Source organism: Meleagris gallopavo, chromosome 4 (genome assembly GCF_000146605.3).
Source record: "Meleagris gallopavo isolate NT-WF06-2002-E0010 breed Aviagen turkey brand Nicholas breeding stock chromosome 4, Turkey_5.1, whole genome shotgun sequence".
NCBI lineage: Eukaryota > Metazoa > Chordata > Aves > Galliformes > Phasianidae > Meleagris > Meleagris gallopavo.
Window position 1 is genome coordinate 14,009,627 of NC_015014.2, and position 15,742 is coordinate 14,025,368.

Consider the following 15,742-nt stretch of genomic DNA (forward strand, 5'->3'; position numbering starts at 1 on the left):
GCACCGCGAGCGGAACGCTGAGCGGCCCGTGCGGTGCTGCTGACATGTAGGAGCGTTGCTGAATCCCCGCTGCTTTCCTGTAGGTCAGCTCTTTGTTTCTGTTTTGCTTTGGTTAGTTGTTTTGTTTTGTTTTTTTACCTATTTATAGAATTTCCTTGTTCGGTTTGCTTCTGAGTTTTGCTTTTCAGAAGGTTGGGCTTGCAAAGGCCTTAGTGTTAACAGCTGTAGTGCTGACGGTTCGGGCTGCTTCCGTGGGAAGAGATGGAGACCAAGATGGGCAGTTTGGTGCAATTTGCTGGCCTTTAATTACCGCAAATATAAAGTAAAGCTGTGTGAGAGCTCTATAGGGACTGGGGACTGCAGACCTGGCTGAAATTGCCCGGCGTTAGCCTTGGGCCCCTGTGGAGTTCCTCGAAGTCAGCACTTCTTGGAGTGCTGCTGTCAGCCTGAAGCAGCTGCCAGCCTCACATACTTAGCTCGGCGTGTGCTCTGGCCTGTGCTCCTGAGGGCTCCTGACAGCCCCACTTGTGTTCTCATGGTCACTTTTATCCTGGAATTAATTGTGTGCCTCCCTCACAAAGAGAAATGTGTCCCTGGACAGTTCCAAGCAGATATATCGTGTAGGCAGAGAGAAATGCTTTCCAGACCACAGAACTTTTATTTAGCTGTAGATGAAACCTTTTGGCAGCACGTGTGCCCATCAGTACCGTGGGGCCATGCTGTCTGTGTGTACTGACGCACTCGTAAATGCCGACTTAGCATTGCTCCTGCAGCCCAGCACTGTGCCGCAGCTGAAGTCCTGCCCGTACATGACAGGGAGCTCGTCACCTGCCCGAGCTGCTGGGGCAGTCCCAATAATAGTACAGCGGTGCAGTACTGCCTCGTGGGCCTGGTTGGGCCTGTGCTGGAAATGCTGCTCTTTGCTGAGGTTTTGTTTCCCACTTAAGGTAAAACACAAAAATAGTTGTTGGGGGAAGAGAGAATGGAGGTGTGGAGTTCATGCACCACGTACGTTACGTGCTTAGTTTGATTATTTCAGAGAGCTTTAAACTTTTTCATCTGTGCAGAAGTTATTATTTATGAAATTACCACCTAACTGAGCTGTTGTACTGGAGTATCTTTTTCAGTGGCAGAATTCAGCAAATAGAGGAGTTGCTGGTGGCAGTGGTACCAGTAACAGGCACGTGAGGAGGGGTGTGCTGCGGTGTGGCTGCCACGGGTAGCTTTTGGGTGAGCTTTGGAGTGGCTGATCCATCAGGGCTTGACTGTGTGCCCCAGTCTGCAGGTGATGTGTTCTGAAGCAGTGAACTGGCAGCAGCGTCAGTTGCAATAGGCCCTTATAAATGTGGTAGTATGGAAATTACACATGTGAAATATTAAGTAGGTGAGCAGAAGCACTGCTGGGATGGAATGTAAAACCGTCCATACAGGGGATAATAAAACGGAAAAGAATCTCACATCAAAGTAGCAGCTGAAGCCTGTTTAACTCGTTGATCTTGGCCTGATTTGTTGAAAGTTTCCTGACACATGCATGTACAGCGGCGTGCTCAGTGATAGTTACACGCCGAGAAGGCTGCTTTCAGGCAGTCATGCATTGTGGTGTTACTCATCTGTACCACAGGCAGAACTAACTCCTCCTTTTGAAGGCAACTGCTAAATCACTGGACAGACAATAGAAGGAAAAAGTAATGGAAAAAGCTTATAAGTCTTTCCCGGTGAAAGAATTCTCTACAAGCATTGTTACCTTTTAATTTTGGGTGTCGGATATGTCAGTAGGTTTTAATAACATGGTGGTAAACCAAACACCTCATATGAACTTACTTCATGTTTTTATGGTGTGTTTGTTGCTATAGTTGGGTGTTCTGGAGTAAGCTTTTTATTAAACTTCTAAGTAGAACAATTTCAGAATGATATAACTGCTGCTGTTAATCTGCAGTTAATTCATGGAGAAAGATGGGTAGCAATATGGAATTGCCAATGAAGTTCATGGGTTCCTATCTAACCCTAGGATCCATGGCACAGGCAGGCAGCTTTGGCAGGGGCTGCCCATGGCTAAAGGCAGTTCTTGCAGCACACACGTTCCTCCCTGCTTCTCCTGTACTGCTGAGCTTTCACTGCGTCTTCATTTCTTCAAGTTGAAACTCGGTAATTAAGAGAGGAACGCTGCAAGGAGGAAGTGCCGTGTAATCATGTTGATAACCATTTTTTACCAGGTAACAAGATAAGTTTTGTTTTAAATGGAGCCAAGGAGATGTGTCGCTACTGAGGCCGTGTAGCAACCCAGCATTATTCCTGTTTTCCTTGTCTTTACTTTGAATTTTGTTTTATTTTAGCCTGCTCTTGGAGCCAGGCTCTCCCAAAAGAGATTAGTTTACCCTTTCTCCGCTTAAATAATTCCCAGCATGGAGTTGTTGAACTGATTTTATTCAGAAGTTTTCCCTCCTCTTTGATGAAATACTGCCTTTTTTTTATAAGCTTCTAAAGGGGAACCCAACCAAGAAGTTCTGTGGTCTGTATAGCTGATCCTGGACTCTAACGAGTCATTAGGTAATTGCTCAAGAAAAGTCCATGAAATTTATGGAAGTATTCTTTAAAGCAAAGTATCTGTGGTGAGTTTGCTTCCTAGTGTTCTTTGATATTGTAGTTAATCTAAGTAACTGCATGCTTCAGTCTTTAATATTTTGCTCAGTTTGTCATTCTTCATTGATTTCTGCACATTGAGGACTGCCTTCATCTGGTTGATGTTTCAGTAGCAGAAACTGATTCACATGTGCTATTGATTAGCTATGGTCTGTTAATAAGTAGGTGTTGCAGGTACAGCTTAGTAAAGATGTGCTGTGTTATTAAGGATAACAGACTTTACAGTTTTGATGAATAAATGGGAAAATGATCTGACTATCAAGTGCTTTGATGTATCTCGTGCAAATGCTGTCATTATTTCTCATTAATTCACTGTGAGTTTGAGTAGCAGCTTTTTTATTTTAAGAATTATCAAGAGATACAACATCAGCAATTATCCTACCCTGCAGGGTGTAAAAGCATTCTCAAATCTGCTGTTTGTGTTTTCCAGGCCTATGACAGTGCATAGAACACAACATACATCTGTTTGCATGGTACGGTATTTTTGGTTACTAAACTGGAGACTGCTAGGAGAGAGAAATGCATCCTGCTGCCCAGAGCTCCATGCAGACCTGGCTGTGCTCTGGCACGTGCTCCTGCTTCAGCATGAGAGCTTTTGTAGAAACTGAGCCACAGGTTGCAGCTTTCTATGAAGCAGCTAAGAACCAAATAATAGTAGAAATGAAGCAGAGGTTAAGAAAGAAGTGTAACGATTAACACATCATATGTCGGGGACTTTTTTTCCTTTTGATTGTTCAGAACTTGTTACACTGAAAAGCTGATTCTGACTATAAGCACATGGAAGGATGCTGGTGGCATAATGCAGTGCCTTGGTTTGTTCAAGTAGTGTGAGAAAGTTGGTCCAACTAATGCTGTTTTGCTATAAAGTGCTTGAACTGCTGTAGGAAAGGATGTTAACATAGATGACTGCTTTTTAATTTCCAAGAATCTTGGATCATAAATCCATGCTTTAAATTGAAACTAGCATATGTTCCAAGGAATTATTTTGTCACGTTTGCAAGACCTATACATTTGTTTGTTAAAATAAATAAAAGGTTTATAAAATAAATAGGCTAAAATAAATCTAATTTGCTTTTAGTTGGTGATACTTTGGTGATGCATCTTTATGCGTAAACTTTGCTCCTCTACCTCTGCCCAGCATCTGGTTTCACCTTTTCTTTGCTGCTGCTTGAGGATTGCTGCTGATTTGGCAGTTTGTCTTTTGTTTTTTGCTAACTGCTGTCTCATACCTTGAAATACTGCACTTGACACGTTGGCACATCCATATCTTTCTGCAGAAGATACCTTGAGTTAGGATGTGATGTATAAGAAGACTTGAATGAACCATTTTTAAAATGACTTTGAAAGGTTATTTCAGTTTTCATGCGGATGGAACTGGCGTTCACTGATTGAATTCTGATTGTTAGCAATTAAAGTTGCTCATCCTTGATTGATTTTTCTTTCAGCCCACTCCTTCAAAGTTCAGCTAAAACCCCCCAGGTAAAGTAATTGCAGACAGTTGTGTATTTTCAGGGTCTGCTGGCTTCTGTTGTGGCCGTAAACTGAAGATACCGTTTCTGGTATTCAGCACTGTTACGTGACTCTAAAACCAAAGGCTGGGTTAACATTCAGCATGGAGCTCTTATCTAAATGTATGGTAGAGTGAGCTTTGTCTGCGTGGAGAATATGACAGACTTGATTGAGGTAAAAATTTCAAGGGAGCCCATGTTTTGTTCTTTCACTCTCATCCTCCTTCCCCCACCCCTTATCTTCTCTTTCATGCTTCACGCCAAAATCCAGCTCAGAAATGATAAGCTGGCTGGGCAGGAGACGTCAGTTACATCTGGGTCTGAAAGAGACCCTGGAAACCTGGAGGAGCTCTTGCCAGTGAGCTCAAGCATGCTCCCCAGCCTTTCTGCTCAGAATGGGCACCATCAGCTAGGCAATGTTGTTGCCTGATGTTAATTTTCTTTTCACTTAGTGTGCAAATGTGTCTTTTAAGTCTTAGATTACTAAATGTTAGATTTATAAACAGATAAGAAAGGTTACCGACAAAACAAGTTGTGTCTCATTTTGCTTGATTCAGGTGGCCTCTCTTGCTGCCTTGAATAATGTCCTATGACTAAGGTACTGCGGTGAAGCTGAGTTGGCTTTTTTTCTGTGTAATTCCTTGCTTTACCAAGGATGCACTGAGAGAAGTTGTGACAGAGCAGTCCTTGGGTAGCAATTTAAGTACAAGTGCTGTGAGGTGAAAAAGGTCTTTGGTAAGGTAACCGAACAGCTAAAAGGAGAGCTCTGTTCAGAGAGCAAATACTATGGCTGGTCAGTTTGCTGTGGCGAGCAATTGGCAGCTTTGTTGTTGGCACAAATTAGCTTGTTGCTCCATGACTACCACCTTTTTTTGCCTTATTTCATAGAGGGTAGCAGTTTACTATTGAATGGTAAGTAAAAATTAGGATCATACATTCATTGTGTGCGCTGGGCATAAGGGTGGGGTTCCCAGGGTGAAGCTGCAATGAGGAAGATTAGCGAAGTCAGTGGATGCCAGAGAGATAAGGGCTAAGGAGATGATGTTATCCTCAAGGAACTAACAACCCCCTAGTGATTTCAGCCATGCTCAATGGTTTCAGCTCAGCTTTCAGTAAAAGGCTGAAAAAAACTTTTCCATTGAAGGTTGTAGCTGCTTCTCTATGGGAAAGAAGCAGCAATGAGAGTGAAACTAAGGCAACTGGAAGAATGTAATTAAAAAAAAGGCATATTGAGAACAGAATGAAGGTAGGAGAAACTAAAATGCGATTTTATCTGTCTGGATCTACTCTCTCGAGAAGTTATCTAGTAATAATTCTGTTGCTATTGAGTTGGTTTTTTTCCCCTTGAATACTCAACAAAAAAAGCTAGAGCACAATTAAATGGGAGGAAAATGAGAAAATTGCGTTCATGTACAGAATGGAAATGGCATATATATTAAAAGGCGTAATGACTTCACATGGGCACTGTTGCTCAGGAGGAGTATTGTTATTATGAAGGTTAGGTCTTAGGATGGTTCTGAAAATGTCTGACTATCAGCTTTCTGGCAGCTGGTTACATTTATCATAAACAGGTTTTGTAACTTGTGGAATCTGAACATAAAAATGTATCAACCTTACATTTATTTTGTCTTTGCACCTTTCATTTTATTTTTCTTCTGTTGCTCTGATTTGTTTCTGAGCAGTATGGCTCACTTCTTTAGCAGTTGTGTGATTGCTTATGAATTGAAATTACTAGGAATTTGCCCATGTGTAACAGCTTTTTTTCATGCTCACATAATGGTAAATTTCTTAAATGAATCGTGTGCTTTAGTATAGCTTCTAGTATTTGGGTATTTGTTTGTTTGGGGTCTCATTTTTGCTGATACCTGAATTAAAATACCAATGCTTAGAGAGTCTTGGCATTGTAGCTCATCAAATGCTTACATACTGTTATGTAATATTCTGTTCACCTTGTTTTTTTTTTTGAGGCTATTTACACTTGTTGTGAGTTGAATTTTTTGATGTCATATGCTATTAGTTATCTTGTGGTAATACTCTTCTAGTAATTATGTTTATGAATGTGCATTGGCTTCAATACCGAGGCCACTAAAAAAACATTGGTGTAATATGCTAGATAGCAGAGAAATTGTTAAAGCATACCTTATGCTTCTTAAGCACAACTTGTTACATCGCTTGAAAGTATTTTTTGCTGTTGTTCTTTTTCAGAACTAGAGAATTCCACTAAACATGTAAAAGCAGCGAAAGCCAGGACGAGGAAATGCAGCAAGGTTTGTATTTGCCAGAAGAACATTTAGCTTGGAGTTAGTGGGCTGCTTGAATTAGAAGTCCCAGTTAATGTAACCTGCTTATCTAAACTGGCATTTAGCGCTGCTGATAATACAGTTGAAAAATGAAATCATTTCAAGGAAATATTTCTGATTGTAAATATTCACAGTAGCAAACAGCTGCTGCTATTAAAAAAGAAAAAAAGAAGATATTTTGAAGTTAAGAACAGAAACTTCTACTTCGTCTTCTTATACTTTGACAATGCTTAATTTTGAAGACAGAAAGGTTTTTAAAAAAAAAAGACAAGAAAATTGAAATTAGAAAACTAAAGTGGTGTGTATACAAGGGGGTTTTAACAAGTCACAAGATTATATAAAATGGGGAAGGGGCCTATAATGAAACAATGTAATTTGAGGACATGGGATGATAGGTTGTTTTGGAAATGCTATTTCTGTATTATGTTAATAATGAGTGTACTTTATTTTTTGTTGTAAAATGACTATGACAGGAGAGACGTTGAATCTTCTTACTGAGCAGTTAAATTTCTAACATTTTGTGCAGCCACGCCTTCTTAGATTGAGTAAAACCAGTGCTCAAAGGTCTTCCAAATGCTAAAAGGTGTTTAAAGAGGAAGATACCTTTAAAGCAAGTAGGGAGTCATCTGTAAGAAAACAATTAGCCTTGAACGTTGTTCTTTGTGTACTTGAGACTCGTTAGTCTGTTCTAACAATAGAACATAAAGAATTTTGCTTGCTTATCATCTTTATTTGGCCATGTCCACTTACATGTTACATGTGAGGACATTCTTTAGACAGTTGCTATCACACGGTAGGTAAGATGTGTTGTACCTCGTTTGGGATGTAATTGCAAAGATTGATTACTTCTGCTGTCGATCTATTCTGTTTAAAAAAGCTGCTTATTTATTTTGTTTTGTATTTCCCAGCTTTTAAGAATTGCTAATTCTAACAGCATTGTTCAAATGGGGATAGTCTTGTCATCAAAGTCAGGACAGTCATCTTCCATGTTTTAAAAGGGGCTAGATCTAGGAAGTAGCACAAACTCTGACTGTCTTTGCAGGCTGGTGATTTTGTTGATATCGGAGACTGGCCAACACCAAGTGAAACAGCAAACAATGAAGTAAGTATTTATTGTTACCTGCAATACTATTTTATTAAGAATCACGTGGCCTTCTGTGATTAATGTGGTTGCCATATTCTAGAGTTTGTATATAATAATAATACTACTATATCTATCTATCTATCTATAAAAAATAATTCCAAATGCTGGTCTGTGCTTAACTGTCTGTCCTAATAAAACAATGTCTGAACCTTTCACAAGCATGCACACATGCACTCATTCCACCTTTGCCTGTGTGAACATGCAGAGTAAAAAAGTGCTGTATTCAATCTACTATGTATTTCTTTTATTTCCTTTTTCTGTTCTTTGAGAGGTTTATAAAGAGCCACAGACCTGTAACTTTTGGGACTGTGAGCATGCTGCACTCTCTCATCCTCGAATTGTTCTATGCATAGGTGTCCTGGGAATTACCAGAGAAGTGGGGATAGAGAAAGGATTTATTTTCCTATTGCCAATGTCATCCAATTCTTTATTTTACAATATCTCAAGTGATACGTGCATATCTCAGACCTCTTGTGTTAAGTTATTTAAAGCAACAAAGCATAGACAATTCCTGTATATCCGGTGCTGTTTCACTCTGTGCTTTAGTCCTAGCAGAGCATCTCTGATTTTTCTGCTTTTTCATGGTGAGGAAAACCAGAAGATTTGGGTTCAGCACTGTGTGTTGTATAATTGAAAACATGCAAATAGAAGCTGAAAAAGAGCATATTAAGGTAGTTCAGTATGAGTCGTTTGTCCTGTAGGCTCAGATTCTAGCACCTTCTCTTTCCCCTAATTAAGTCCTCGGGTTTCTCACCAGGCCTTTCATGTTGCAGGTCAAACTTCTAGATGTCTGTACATTTGACATAGCACTATGTTTTCTTCTAGGTATTTGCCTCTTCAAATAGCTTTTTATACAGAGAATATTTTTTCTGTTTCTAGAAGAATCTTTAAAACCTGAACAGACTACATGCAGATAAATTGCTGGTTATTCAGTTACTGAAATAGCATCTGAAATATTTTAGTGTAGACATACATGCCACTAAGGTACAGGATTTATATAAGATCCTTGATTTAACTTCTCTTTAGTATTGATAAGTTCTGTCACTAGCATTCCTGCCAGTTGTTGAGATGCTGCTGCTCCAATTCTGTTCAGGGGAACAGTGGTGATATATTTAACGATACCACGAGAGACACTTGTTGATAGACTCGCCCTCTAAGACTGCTAATTTCCTGGGTAACATTAGAAGTGTGTAACTTTGCTGGGCATCAAACTCCTGCTTGATTATTCATAAAACTATAAACAGTTTCATCTGTGCATTTCATACCTTTGATGCAAAATGCACATCCTCTTCATTTGGCACAGTCTAATGACTCAAAAATGCCATTCCTGAAGATTATGCTTTCAATTTCACTATGGAATGCTTCTTATTTGTAATTTTTCAGATACACCTCTTGTAATATATGAGATGTAGGAGGCTGCTGTGGTGCAGAGAAGTTCTATGACAATGCCTACAAAAATAAATTTCATACCATAAGTGTTCTGATTCTCAGAAAAGGAGAGAGTCTCCCGAGCTTAGTTCCGCCAGTTTGAATAGCATTCAAAGAACAACATTTTATATATTTTAATAATATTTTCAAATGCTAATGCTGATCTATAGTTAAGTCTAGAATATGCTTATTTTACCAGCTCCTTTTCTTTGGGGGGTGTCTGGAAAACATACACCCTTATCTTCTGTATTCTGTAGGGGCACAGTGCTTTAACATCTGCTGGTTGTGTGAAAGTTAGTGTGATTGATGATTTCTGTACAGTACTAATCAGAGTGGCTGAGACAAAACAAAAATGTCTGATGTTTTCTGAAGTAGTCTCTTTCAGGTTTAGTTTTTTTTTTAAGATTTTTTGCTTTCCCAAATGGTCTAGATTGTATTGCATGAATGTTAATTAAACTTCTGTTGGCTTCAATATGTGAGAATTTAATCACAGAAATTCAAGTAGTGTCTGTTATACCAAACAATCAGTTTGTATTTTATCCCAGTTGATTTGTTTAGGAGAAGGTTTTTTATTCAAAGTAATTATGGGGATAGTACTGCAGTATCTACTGTATGCATTCCAGCAAGTTCAAAGCAGTCTCCACAAGATAGGAGAACTTGTTTGGCAAAAATAATTGTAAGGTTTAATCTTGTGTGAAGATATTATATCCACTCCAAATGACGTTTTCCACTATTTAGTGAAATCCTGTTTGTTTTATGTTCTTTGAAACTTGCTGTTCTACAGGTTTCCAAGAAATGATGATTTGCAGGATGTTGGCACTACTAAAATGCAAACAGTTCTAAGTAAATGCTATATTCTAATTTTGGGGGAGGAGGGGAAGAGTGTAAATCTAATCATACAGCTCCACATCTGTTTTTGGCTCATATTCTGGTTTAATGAAACAAATTTGACAGAGTTAAGAGCTGTGGCTCCTTATAGTTTACGTGGACAGCAGAGGTTGGTAAATCAAAAAATCACATGCTGCTGTGCATTCACAGTTCTGTGAATACAGCTTTAAAAGTCAATCAGTCTTAACAGTAGATACCAGTAAGTACATAGTGTTTCTTTTTTTCCTATCGTATGCAATTCAGTTTTGAGGTATTGAAGCATGATTGTTGTACATTCTGTAGCTTTGCATCTTCATGTTAAAAACCAAACCAGACCCTGTTCCTTTTAAAGTATTGTCTTCATAGTCTTGCTAGACTAGCAGAAAGAAAGACTTCACAAAGCAACACAGTTGTTAAAACTCACCATCCTGAAGATTTCAGGAACAACTAATAGTAAAAGAATTTTAATAGGTGAAAGAAATTTATCTTTTGCTATCACCAATTGTGCTGTCAAAAATAATTACCAGTATCTTTTTCAGTGCAAGTCTCTAAGTCACAGTAAGAAGCCAACAAATAGAAAAGAAAAGGAGGAGAAATTTGATCAAAAAGGCAATAATGGAACCAAGGACAACCTGGAGGCTAACCCAAATGGTCCAGGAGATACCATTAGTGAAGATGAAGGTCAAACTAACAACCAAAGGAAAAAAGGTTTGTCTGGGTGTAATCTAAGTGTAATGCAGTAATTAATCGTTGATACATTTATTTTAATTCCAGTTGAATGTCGTGATGGAACATTTTGTTTTGCATTTTTTAGGTAATAACAGGATACATTGTGTTGGGAAGATTAAAACTGGAGTCCTTTCTCATATTTTGGAGTGTCCTATTTAGTCAAACAGAAATTCTGGAGAAAAAACAATTCATGTCCTCCTGATGGTTATATGCAGCTCTGATGTAAAATCACTGGAAAATTATGGTTTCATTTGATTATCATCTTTCATATTTTTATTCATTGAATAGTTATAACTATGGTCATTTAATTTCATACACATACGTGCATGCATAGCATTATAGGTGTTATCATTTTAATTTTCATATTTTGCTACTAGCTTAAACCTTGAAATATCGCTTGAGAACTGAACCGGCTTTGTTGTTTCCTCTTGATCCATTCTATTACATTAAAAATAGGAAGCAATCATCTGTTTTTCTTAGACAATAAACTTGAGTGAAACGAAGACAGAACTGAGGTAGCTTTATACTACTGCTGCCATAAACTGCTTTATTTCTTGATTCCTTGCTGATAGTTCTTCAGATCCTAAAGACCTTTGTTGTTTAGATTTGTTAATCCTGTTTTGTGTATGTTAAAAAATAAAATCCTGTAGTGCTTTTAATTTTTTTAATCTAAGTGAAAGTACAAAGCAAAGCATACCACAGAAACCAACTTAGTTTTCTTTTTTCCTTCAATGTGGATTATGAGTGTTATGTGTCACAAAGTTCACAATATCAACCAAGCGTAGAACAGTGAATATTATCACTAAGTAAATGGCCAGTAGATGTTCAGGCCAGCCTTCAGCAAGGTACAGCTTTGCTTACTGTTTTTGATGCACAGAAATGAATTTAATCTGAATGTCTTGATGTAAAACTGCTATACCACAGCAGAATTCTCAGGAAGTTTTGTATGGTTAGTGATTATAATCTGTATTTCAGTAGTTAACCTGACATGCTATTTTTACATAATGTTTCATGTGCAAATTGTGAAATTATTTAATAATGAATTTAGTGTATGTATTTAACTGTATATTTATGGAGCATGCATACGTCTAAATTTAGTTCTTATAAGTTTACCATTCATTTTGAGAAGTTCTTGTTTACTGCATCTGTTGTTGTTCAATCTTTTATTATATCTTAAAAATACAATTAGTATTTAACCTGCTTCTCCTAGTTTTTTCACATGGGAATTTACTGTTGTTTACAATTTTAAAAGCGGTGTTAAATAGAATCTTAAATCGGATTTGAAACTTCAAGCAATATTATAATTAAGAGAAAGCTGTTAACTTCTTAAGGTAACAAGCAAAAATGGGTTCCACTTCACTTGGATGATGTAAGGTCAGATAGTCAAGAAAGATCAAGCTCTCGAAGTAGCTCAAGATGTCAGCTGGAAACAAACAAGTTAATACTTCATAACAACAGACGGAATGAGACAAGAAGTAAGTAGTTTTCGATCTCTTTGTGTCTTCCTGTTTGTCGCAAATGAAGTGTGACTTTAAACTTGTTGGCTGTTAGCGTAAGTCCAATCAAACTGAACCAGACACATTGGAAGTGCTACGCTGCTCTTCTTTTTTTCTCTGATGGGTGAAACCATAAGAGTAGGCATTAGTTTGGCAGCTGATGTTGAAATTTGACTTTGCCAATACTAAAATCCAAACCAAAACAAAAAAATAGTGTTAATGTTTGCCAATAATTCATAAAAATAAATGAATTGTCCCATAGTGTAACATTCAAGTTTTAAACTGGAAAGTCTTCTTTAAAACGTTATATTATATTATTATTTTTTAATTCTTCACATATTCATCAGAATTGTAACATCTCAGTCAATGACTCTTCTGAGTAAAAGAGCTTGGTAACAGTCTATTTTTACAGTCTGTGCTGGTTCAGAGCCATGTGTTCTCCTGATGGCTAACGAGTATGTCTTGGACCACAGTTTCACGGTGCAGAAAGTCTGATAATGTTCTTGTAATGAGTTGCTCTGTCCTGCTCTACTCCTGTTCCCGCAGTTTGTTGCGGCCAGAGCAGCTGCTTGCGGGACCACGCTTTGAATTCTGCATTGGCAATTCTTCTGGTACTGTTCTCTTTTAAGTTCACTTCCCTAGTATGTTTCTCAGCATGGCCATGCAAAAAGCTGTACTAGCACAACAGAGGGTACAGTGCACCGTAGCTGGTACTGCCTTTGGTCCTCAGGTGTTCTAAATATAGCTTGTCAGAAAGTAGAGACCTCAGGCTGACTCTAACTCTATGGTTTGTACATTTGCATTTAAGTTTCAGATTTGTGATATGCATTAATAATTCAAGTGTTTGCTCCCTATAATAATAAGTGCTGGACATCACTGAGATGAGTTCTGTTTTTGGAGTCATTTTAGAAACACTGATAAAAGGGTTTTATCTGGATGTCTGAGGAACAGAAGTGGGCAGGAGAAGGATTCTTACTAGTGCTTCACTTTACTCCAGTTTCATCAGGAGCCCCATGGTCAAACAACCACAAACTTCTAGTGTAAACTTGACATCAAGGCTATGGTCGTTTAAGATGAATTTCAGGGTGAGAAAGCATAAAACCTCTTCTGTTCTTTAGAAATATTGATTATTTAAATTCAAACAAACAAACCGAACCTGTGTCAGGCTTAAATAGAACAGTTACTCTTGAACGTGTTATTTGTAGGGCTTTTGCATGTGTCTAACGAGTTGTGTGTACACTCAGTGCAAAAATGAAACTGGCTAGGGGAAATACTTGAACCAAAGCCACATTTGGAATCTCTAAGAGGTTCAAATTCCCATAGAGAAAGACATATTGATTAGGACATTTGTAAATTTAAGTTATTATTTTACAGAAGATAAAATACAGAAACTTGAATGTACAGGCATACAGATTTTGTTGCAGGGTTTCTTAAAGATAATTGCTAGTAAAGCGGGATTTCTAATAGGAGCCATGGCTTTAGTCAGCCCTATGTTGAAGTTAGCAGACCTCAGTGACATCACATGTGGTTTGTACAGCCAGCCATTCTTCTGACAAAGGAGTTTCCTGGAATATGGGGATAATTTACGGAGCTTAGATTTACCTGTGTTATCAAAAAGGGATTCTTAAGTTAACAGCTCCATTTAGGGGAAGATCAGTAGAGAATAAAATATTGCTGTTTAAAAGGCTGAGTCAGGGGAGTGGTAAATGGCTGCTTCTGAGAACAAAAGGGAGGTTCCAGAGAGCCTTGGAAATCCTCCCCAGAGCAGAATTATCAAGAGTTAGCAGCCCTGTGTAGCTTTCTGTAACTACTGGGAGTTGTCCACAGAAGCGGAGAGTATTACCATGCCTCGAAGGAGAATGGCATGATGATGCATTCCTATCCTAGACTTATTGCATATATTGTGATCCCTGAGTTGGCATGAGCATCCAGTTGCTTCGGAAGCATTTGAGATTGACTGCCAGTCAGCTCATTTACTCCTTATTGCTAGCAGTTCCTACCTACTCACGCTTAGGCACTGCTCCACAAACCTTTCTTCAGCAGTTTCATTTCCTTCAACGTTTTAGAGTATTCAAAAAATAGAGAGTACTTTTCTGTGCTGTTTTTTAAGGTTAATATCTAGGAATTAATCAGAGACTAATGAATTGCTCTGTGATGTTTAATTATGATTGTATGATACTTTTTTTTTTTTCTTTTAAAGATTGGCATCGTGATAGAGAAAAGAGAGATGATCACGATGAAGTGTGCAGTGTGAGAAGTGAGGGTGGCAGTGTTCGAGAATTCTCCAGAGGCAGAGGAAGAGGTAGAGGCAAAGGAAGAGGACGAAGCAGAGGAAACCCTAGAAGTATGCAAAGAAATAGATGAGTGGCATCTGTTTTTTAAACTATATTTATAATGTTGATGTTTTCATATGAAGTTAGGGTAATCTCAAGGTACATATCCTGTAGCTTGATATTTTCAAGTGGTTGGTGGGATTTCTGTTTCTTTTAAATCAGATGTTGAAAGCCAATCATGAAGTAGTGTGTGTATCATGTTCATGTCTTAAATTATGTCTGACTTAATTGAGTTAATTTTTATTTTCACCTGCATTTTGAAGGGAACTTTGACTATTCAGTTGGTTATCAAGAACTGTATGGTGAAATAACTGACCAAGCATTTCAACCTGAGCTTAACTCTAGTATGATGTATTACTACGATGATGGAACAGGAGTGCAGATGTATTCTGTGGATGAAGTTCTTCTGAAAGAATATATAAAACGTCAAATGTAAGTAGATTGTTTAGTATGCAAATATTTTGAAAGATCATTTAAGAAAAGGATTAAACACTCTTTGGAATGAGTTATCACCCATAAAATGGTGGGGAAGAAGGCATTTCAACTTGTTTTTGATTTGACCATTACCAGTGTCTGTTTAGCTTACTCACAAATGGGGTGAAAAAAACACGAGCGATGGGGAGGAATTTTAAGGCAGCTGTTCTGCATCTTGTGCTGTAGTGTGGCTCTAACTCATAAACCTTCTTTATTTATGGTACATAGCCCTTTTTTATGTTGTCATGTAATTGAGATATGGATGTCTCTGAGCTTGTGTTTTTGAGTACCATCGGTCTGTTTGCATATAAAGCTCTTCTTGGGTGGTGCAGCGAGAGGTTTCTCTTATTTGCTCTCGATTTCACTTTGAGTGTTCTTGTTAGTTTTATGTTTTCAGAGTGTTTCACTTGAAACATTCAACTGAAAGAGTAGTTTCGCATTTGATACTTGATTTTCTAGTAATCTGAAATGTTTACTTTCTCGTGTATACCATTAGGAATGAGAAATCATCTGGAAGACTGATTATCACCAGGAGACATGTCAAAAGGGCCTGGAAACCACTAGTTCATTTTAAAGAGACAGTTTCCACCACTGGCAGATATTTCATCTTCTATACTTGTAACGGCATTTCCCCGTGATGCCTGTGTGGTGGTTTTTTATTGCCCTTGTATTCCATAAAGCAACTTGCTTATTTTATTCTTGCTTCTTTTGTTACAGTTGACGAAAAAAGGAAGAAAAAAGCCTGTATAAGGGCAGAAAGTATCTGGCATGTGACTATCAACTTCAAAACTTCTATTGCAGTCTTTTTTGTTACTCTTGCTAC

General features: G+C 38.1%; 1 protein-coding gene across 1 annotated transcript in view; it reads left to right on the forward strand.

Annotated features, from left to right (window-relative positions):
• LOC116216604 (la-related protein 1B-like) overlaps window positions 1-15,729 on the forward strand; it is a 15,996-nt gene extending 267 nt beyond the window's left edge. Inside the window, exons 2-8 of the mRNA XM_031553256.1 lie at window positions 6,354-6,415; window positions 7,491-7,550; window positions 10,427-10,595; window positions 11,948-12,091; window positions 14,313-14,456; window positions 14,709-14,877; window positions 15,637-15,729. Of these exons, the coding sequence (XP_031409116.1) occupies window positions 6,354-6,415; window positions 7,491-7,550; window positions 10,427-10,595; window positions 11,948-12,091; window positions 14,313-14,456; window positions 14,709-14,877; window positions 15,637-15,640 (752 nt within the window). The 3' untranslated portion in view covers window positions 15,641-15,729. The remainder of the gene's footprint in view (window positions 1-6,353; window positions 6,416-7,490; window positions 7,551-10,426; window positions 10,596-11,947; window positions 12,092-14,312; window positions 14,457-14,708; window positions 14,878-15,636) is intronic.
• Window positions 15,730-15,742: the final 13 nt, after the last annotated feature.